General features: G+C 47.1%; 1 protein-coding gene across 1 annotated transcript in view; it reads left to right on the forward strand.

The window, feature by feature from the left end:
* ALPL (alkaline phosphatase, biomineralization associated) overlaps positions 1 to 7,351 on the forward strand; it is a 32,193-nt gene extending 24,842 nt beyond the window's left edge. The window contains 4 exon segments of the mRNA XM_068241687.1: positions 485 to 619; positions 2,676 to 2,867; positions 6,262 to 6,381; positions 6,650 to 7,351. Of these exon segments, the coding sequence (XP_068097788.1) occupies positions 485 to 619; positions 2,676 to 2,867; positions 6,262 to 6,381; positions 6,650 to 6,918 (716 nt within the window). The 3' untranslated portion in view covers positions 6,919 to 7,351.
* The last annotated feature ends 503 nt before the right edge of the window (positions 7,352 to 7,854 follow it).

Genomic DNA, 7,854 nt, shown 5'->3' on the forward strand with positions numbered 1-7,854 from the left:
GCTTAGTCTCTGGTTCACTTTAAGGACCAAAGCCTTTGACGCCTTTCGGCGTTAAGCGGTCGTGGGGCTGCCACCTTCCCGACGCTCATCTGTGTTAGGCATTCAGGAAGGAGTTAAACCAATACACAGAAGAAAATGACATTTTATTGCATTTCAAAGTCAGTTTTAGTTCGCCTTTGCCAAGTGAAAGCTGCACTACCTGCCTGTAAGGTCTGGAACCCACTAGGACCCAACCCACTGCTGCGCTTTAAAAATTGCCGCGCTTCTATACTTTGCATTGAACGCAAACGTGCTCATAATGCTGCATGTCCTGTGATTGCGATTACCCCTGATAATTGCACTAGTGAGTTCCCCATTGCTCACTCATTGGCAAAGCATTTTGGGACCCCCCAGCCATTGTCAGCAGTCCCAAAACGCTGCCTAAAACACCCTAGTGGGTCCCAGCCCTGAAGTCCGATTAACAGGGATTTCTTTTTTATTCCAGGTCTCTTTGAACCCAGCGATATGTTATATGAGTTGGAAAGAAACAAAACAATGGACCCCTCCTTGCCAGAGATGGTGAAAGTTGCCATCAACATTCTGAAGAAGAATCCAAAAGGCTTTTTCCTTCTGGTGGAAGGCAAGTATCTCTTCTGGCCTACACAAAGGAATCATGGCAATAGATAAGTCACAACTTTCCAGAAATCACTGACTCACAGAACACCCCATATGTGGATGTGGTCAAGGAGAACTTCAGTTAGATTGTAATCTAACAGGATGTCAGCTGGGTGACTGGACAGCTGCCAAAGGTCACAAGCCTTTTGTTGAGGTCACCAAGTTTAGCAAAATATCTACAAATGTCCAGAGGGGAGCCTTGAGAAGGCTTTATTACCATAAACACAGCTCAGAGTCCTCTACACAGAAACATGTGGCCTTCATACATGTCTAAGCCAGTCAACCAAAGCAATCTTTCTGGACCATTGTACATATTAGTACATAGTCAGCTTTTTTTGAGGCCTCTTTCCCACCAGGACGTTGCGTTTTAGGGGACATTATAGGTCGCATAACGTGCCCCTAACATAACGCCTGGTGGTGTTGGAGGCGGACGCTACCTAGAGCTGCATTATGCAGCTTTTGGTGCGGCTTTTTTGTGCTGCGAGATGGAGACCACGTGATCCGGCCGACAAATCGCCGCACAGAGCGGCCGCTCCAGGAAGTAAACACTGCACGTCACTGAGTGCAGTGAATATTAGCCATGTGGCTGGCCGCGGAGGAGGAGGGGAGACCTCCTCCTCCAACATTACTGCGCATGTGCAAACAGCCGGCTTAGCCGCGTATAACGCACAGCATGCAGCACTTTCTTTAAACGTGCAGCATTACAATGTAACGCAACGTGGGCACTGTGAACAGCCCATTGATTTTTCATTGCTGTGCGGTGGGCTGTGTTACAGGCTGCTCTAACGTGCGCCTGTAACGTCTTAATGTGAGAGCAGCCTTAATGTAGACTCTACGTTTAAAAGAGTGCTCCTATAGGTTCATGGATGTAGTTAGTATCTACCGTATGTCCAAGATTGAAAGCCGCTGTGCATACTCGTGCACTTGTTTAAAAGGAACAATTGCTGCTATAGCAAAAAGCAGCATTCATTAAAATAGATTTTTGTTTTTTGGGGAGGTGGTGGGAGGAGGAGTTAAGTTAGTGACAAGGTAAAGAAGAGGGGGGGGGGGGGGGGGGGGGGGGAGAAATGTTTTTTCCAGTTCAGTTTTAACTCCTACCTAGCCTATTAGCCCCTGTACTATCTGGTATACCGGTTTATACAACTCTAATGACTGCTGGTTTTATAATCAGGGGATTTGTCATGTGAAAATTAAGAAGGGTGAGAAATATATACATATATACACATATACACACATACATACACACATACATACATACATATGCTGGTACAAATGAAATGGACACTGCTGTACCAAAAAGCTACAGCTAAAAGTGTCAAATATGTCAGGAATATTAACCCTCTTAGTGGTAACCCCAAGCTGAGCTCGGGGTAAGGCTCCGCCGCAGAGGATATCTCAGCCCCTGGTGGGGCGATTTGCCTCATTCAAAGTGCTGTACGCGCAGCTAGCACTTTGATAGCCGCACGTCCAGCTTGATTGCCGCCGCTCTGCGGCGATCGTCCGCACGCAGCGGCAGAAGAGCCCCCCCCACCAGAGCCCTGCGCTGCCCGGACCAATGACTTCCAGGCAGCGCTATGGGCTGGATCGGAGGTGTCTGACGTCAGGACGTTGGCTGACGTCCATGACATCATTCCGATCATCGCCATGGCGACAGGAGAAGCCAAACAGGGGAGCGCGTTATATACGCGTTCCCCTGTTTGCTATTGATGCCGGCGACGATCGCATTAGAGGGACACATGCGCCCTCTAGTGTTTCATGTAGCTACCACTCTGGTAGCTTTACATGAAACAAAAAAAAACAAAAAAATTAAAAAAAAGAAATGTATTTTTGCCTATTTGGCAGAATTAAAGAACCGCCAGGAAGGTTAAGTGGGTCAAACTACACCAGGTAGTCAGTTCTCCGATGCGACTTATTGTATGCATGATGCACACCCACAATAATGATGCAAAGAGATCTTAGAGACCAGGAAACAGGAAGGAGATCTTTAAAACAACTGGTCATGCTTTCTCTCTGTTCCTCAGGTGGACGTATAGACCACGGACATCATGAAGGAAAAGCTAAACAAGCCCTCCATGAGGCCATCCAAATGGACATTGCGATTGGCCTGGCTGGTGAGATGACCTCTACTGATGACACATTGACTGTGGTTACAGCTGATCACTCCCACGTCTTCACATTCGGAGGCTACACCCATCGCGGAAACAGCATTTTTGGTATTTTTAACAGTGTTTTTACTAAAATAGAATATAAATACTGAGTCAGCGCTAGTTAAATAGTAAATATTGCTTTATTCAATGAATCAGTGCAGTAGATCTAGTACAATAAAATGTCCAGGTATATCAGCCCAATGTATAGACAATACTTCCGCTACACTCACAAACACGCGCTAATCCCACCCACTACCCTACTGCAGTAGGAAAAGCGAGAAATGATCAGTAGAGATCTTACATAAAGAATCAAAAATTAAAATTTGTAATTAAAAATTAACGTGAAACTATAAAAATGTAAAATATAAAAATGTGGTGCGCGCACTATATCAAAGATATGTTAATTATGCAGGTAATGAGGTGTCATGATGGTGAATTCCGGAGCCGCGCAATCCCGTAAGCCCCGGCCGGGGGCTGTACAGGAGAGTCTCGGACTTCCTGACAGAGAAAAGCGGTAACGTCGGGCAATCCAGCCCGGCTCTGGTGTGGGTCAGGCGGCGTTCGGGTGTTTGTCAATATGCAGCGCTCTTGGATCTCCGTGCAAGCGGACCACACCTCCTCCCTCTCTGTAGGTCGTGACGTCACAGAGGGGTAGCCAATTGTTAGTTTTATTGTACTAGATCTACTGCACTGATTAATTGAATAAAGTAGTATTTACTATTTAACTAGCGCTGACCCAGTATTTTATTTTACAAGCGTAGGGGTTTTTTGGTGCAACCCCATCTAGGTCTAGCAGCTGCATTAACTAAAGGCGCAGCACTGTGCATTACAATCTGTTTTTATTTAAGTTTTTTTTTGGGCGGGGGAGGGGGGGGGGTTCTGCTAACTACACTATATTAACCTCTTGAGGACTGCAGGGCTAAACCCCCCTAGTGACCAGGCAATTTTTAGTTTAAAAGGCCACTGCAGCTTTAAGGCCAAGCTGCAGGGCCGCACAACATAGCACACGAGTGATTCCCCCCTTTTCTCCCCACCAACAGAGCTCTCTGTTGGTGGGGTCTGATCGCTCCCCCCATGTTTATTTTTTTTAATAAATATTTGTGTTGCCATTTAAAAAAAAAAAACCCTCTTCCTTTAAATCCCTTCCCTCCCTCGCTCCCTCCCTCCCCACAGCCGGCCAATTACGGCGATCGGCTGTCATAGGCTTCTGCCTATGATAGCCGATCGCTCTCTTGTCCCCCAGGGGGACAGCAGTGTCACACGGTTGTCCCCAGTGCAGCGCTGCTGCTGATCGCAGCACTGCACAGAGTAAATAGACGGCGATCACGCCGCCCAAACAGGAGCTCCGCCCCCCAAACAGGAGATGCGCGCGCAGCCTGCGTGCGATCTCCTGCAAAACAGAGCCCCAGGACTTTACGCCAATTGGCGTTAGGCGGTCCTGGGGCTACCGCCGCGGCCACGCCTACCGGCGTGACGCGGTCGGCAAGAGGTTAAAGAGGAACGGTCACGAAAATCTTAAAAATTTAAAACATACAAATAAGAAGTACGTTTCTTCCAGAGTAAAATGAGCCATAAATTACTTTTCTCCTAGGTTGCTGTCACTTACAGTAGGTAGTAGAAATCTGCCATTACTGACAGGTGTTGGACTAGTCCATCTCTTCATGGGGGATTCTCAGCATGGCCTTTATTCGTTATAAAGACATTCTCTGAAAAAAAGATTTACTTTAAGATGTTGACCAGCCTCCCTGCTCGCTACACAATTTTGGCAGTTGGACTGAGCAACTGCCATTGACAAGTGCTTTACAAAAAAAGAAAACCCAGAGAACCCCCCCCCCCCCCCCCCCATGAGAAGTTGGGCTAATCCAAAAACTGTTGGTAATGTCAGATTTCTACTACCTACTGTAAGTGACAGCAACATATGAGAAAAGTAATGTATGGCTCATTTTACTCTGGGAGAAATCACTTATTTGTATGTGTTTTAAATTTTCGCGACAGTTCCTCGAAGTAAAAAAGGTAAATTAGGTACAAATCACATAATTCAAATGCAACCTGAAATAGTACCAGTGCGGTTGGCCCGCTTCTAGTTTGCAAATCAGCGTGGAATTTACATCTCAACTAGATCCATTATGACGTAACAGAAGGAATGTTAAAACCCCAAGAGGAGTCATTCCTACAGCCAGATGACCTTGCGAAGGTCCAAGAAAGCCAGTATGTGTCCCAGTCCATCAGAGCAATGATCGGCAGTGGTTGCACAATGCATCAGAGTATGCCGTATAATATTTCAAAAGAGCATGCCACTTCAAATAAAAGACTACACAAACCACAAGATGTTGGTATGGTCCAGACATTACCAATTTAGGTTGTAATCTGTAAACATGGTGTTAAATAAATTTTCTTTGGGTAAGGAGGAATATTTCAGTAACAGAAGGTAGTAATTTCAGCTGAAATTGTAGCTCTGCTGTGACCACATTTCAGCAATTCAGTACATAAACTCTGGTGTGAATAAGACACCCTTCAGTCTATGAGACTTCTCTATAGATGGCCCCTTGCCCCGCACAGGGTGAAGGGAGAATGGCCAGAGATGGCAGCTTGCCCCACACAGGGTGAAGGGAGATTGGCCAGAGCTGGCCCCTTGCCCCGCACAGGGTGAAGGGAGATTGGCCAGAGCTGGCCCCTTGCCCCGCACAGGGTGAAGGGAGATTGGCCAGAGCTGGCCCCTTGCCCCGCACAGGGTGAAGGGAGATTGGCCAGAGCTGGCCCCTTGCCCCGCACAGGGTGAAGGGAGATTGGCCAGAGCTGGCCCCTTGCCCCGCACAGGGTGAAGGGACATTGGCCAGAGCTGGCCCCTTGCCCCGCACAGGGTGAAGGGAGATTGGCCAGAGCTGGCCCCTTGCCCCGCACTGTCCGCACAGGGTGAAGGGAGAATGGCCAGAGATGGCAGCTTGCCCCACACAGGGTGAAAGGAGAATGGCCAGAGATGGCAGCTTGCCCCACACAGGGTGAAAGGAGAATGGCCAGAGCTAGCACCTTGCCCCGCACAGGGTGATGCTATCTGTAAAGGACAAGGGGTTAAAAGGAAGGGGAGGGGGGAGAGCGCACTCAATAGACAATTTGAGAAAACTGGTCAGCCAACCGTGGAATAATCTCACCTGAGATTCTTGCCGATTAGTCCATATGGGTTGGTCGGCTGAAGAGCTTTTGTCCCACTCAGAGCCCGGGGACCAGGTCTTGCCAGCGATCCTCCTCCACAAGATGCACTGGAACATATGCTCCTCTGTAGGGTGAAGGGAGAATGGCCTGAGATGACACCTTGCTTCATAAAGGGCAATGGAAGAATATCTTGATCACTACCTGACATTTATATTGTGAACAGTAGAGCTATGCAGGCAGTGCCAACAATGGCCTTCATGTTATTACCAGGAAATATTTACTGACTTTTCCCCAATTTTGTATATTACAGGTTTGGCCCCAACGCTCAGCGATATCGACCAGAAACCATTTACAGCCATCCTTTATGGCAACGGCCCTGGCTACAAGCTTGTGAACAGCAGCCGAGAGAACGTCTCCACTGTGGACTTCAGTAAGTTAAACCATGAACCGTATGAAGAGATTGTCCACACTGATGGGTGGGGGGCAGGAGGAAGCCCCAGGTAAATCCAAATTGTGATTTTATGCAGAGCTCAGAGCCCTTTAAGCAAACAGGATTTAAGTAACAAAGGCTGCACAGCCAAAAGCTTGCTTACTCTTATACAATTAGCCAATAAATAATATCCAGATTCAAAACTTTCGGCTTCCATCCACATCTGAAACACTTTCCTAATATGACATTAATATGGTCTCTGTTCCAGCTCACAACAGCTACCTGGCCCAATCTGCTGTTCCCCTCCGGCAGGAAACCCACGGTGGAGAAGACGTCGCCATATTTGCCAAGGGGCCAATGGCTCACCTCCTGCACGGCGTCCATGAGCAAAATTACATTCCCCACGTCATGGGATACGCCTCCTGCGTTGGCCAGAACCAGAACCACTGCAGGTCCAGCAGTTCCAGCCACAGTTACAAAGCCTCCGTCACGCTGATGACCTCCATCTTAACAGTTCTTTCAGTTGTCCTGTTCTGAAGAGACCGATGAGGAGAAGTCCTACCTCATGCTACAGTGAATGGGCCACAGTCTGGTTCAGTGTCCGGCCGCCCAACATTTCCCCCCTCCTGGCACACAGGCTAAAACAACAACTTTGCCCAACAGCTTGGTGGTCTGGACATGGACATCAAAGCCACCCAAGCAGAGCAGGTCCTGGTCTCCTGCATGGGGTGCTTCTAGAAATTGTGTCCCAAATCTGTTTTCATCAAATGTACAACCAAAGAATAACTTGTTTGATTTCATGCAAAAACCACTAACGAAAAGACTGGTTACGCCAAAATGCTAAAGCTCTGAATGTAAAAAGCAAGGAAGCCGTCCGTAACAGATTTTACTGATCAACATCTGAGTGTACATAGACAAAGCCAATAAACACCATGAAACATCTATGTAAATAAATCCACATTTAAATGTGTCGGAGTTGAGTTTATTCCCCATCTGAAGTGTACTTAATTCTTCTCCCAGCTGTTTAGTCCAACAGGTGACCAAGCAGATGACCTCTGCTGGGGCACAGTCATGGGCTACAGTCAACGCTTGACCTGTACAAAGAGGAATGCAAATTCCTTTTCAAATCACTTCCTGTAAAACATGAACCCCAGCTGGTAGACCCCTACACCCCCAACTTCCCATGAAAGGTCAAGCCAGGTCATGCCATGTCCTTTAACCTCTTAGTTTTACGGTTCCTCACCAAAATGCCAGCTGTGATGATTCAAAGAAGAAAAATTCCATACCAGCTGAAACTTCTCCTGATCTTTGGTAGGGTTACAAACGATGTCAATACTGTTAAAGCGGACCCAAACCAAACTTTTTTTAATTCAAATATTTAGTTGCAACACTCTGACACATACAAAGATAAATAAACACTCCTTCAAGCCTATGAGCATTTCAGTGCATGCTTTTCACCCTTCTCTTTCCATA

The sequence above is a fragment of the Hyperolius riggenbachi genome, chromosome 6 (assembly GCF_040937935.1).
Source record: "Hyperolius riggenbachi isolate aHypRig1 chromosome 6, aHypRig1.pri, whole genome shotgun sequence".
NCBI classification, from domain to species: domain Eukaryota; kingdom Metazoa; phylum Chordata; class Amphibia; order Anura; family Hyperoliidae; genus Hyperolius; species Hyperolius riggenbachi.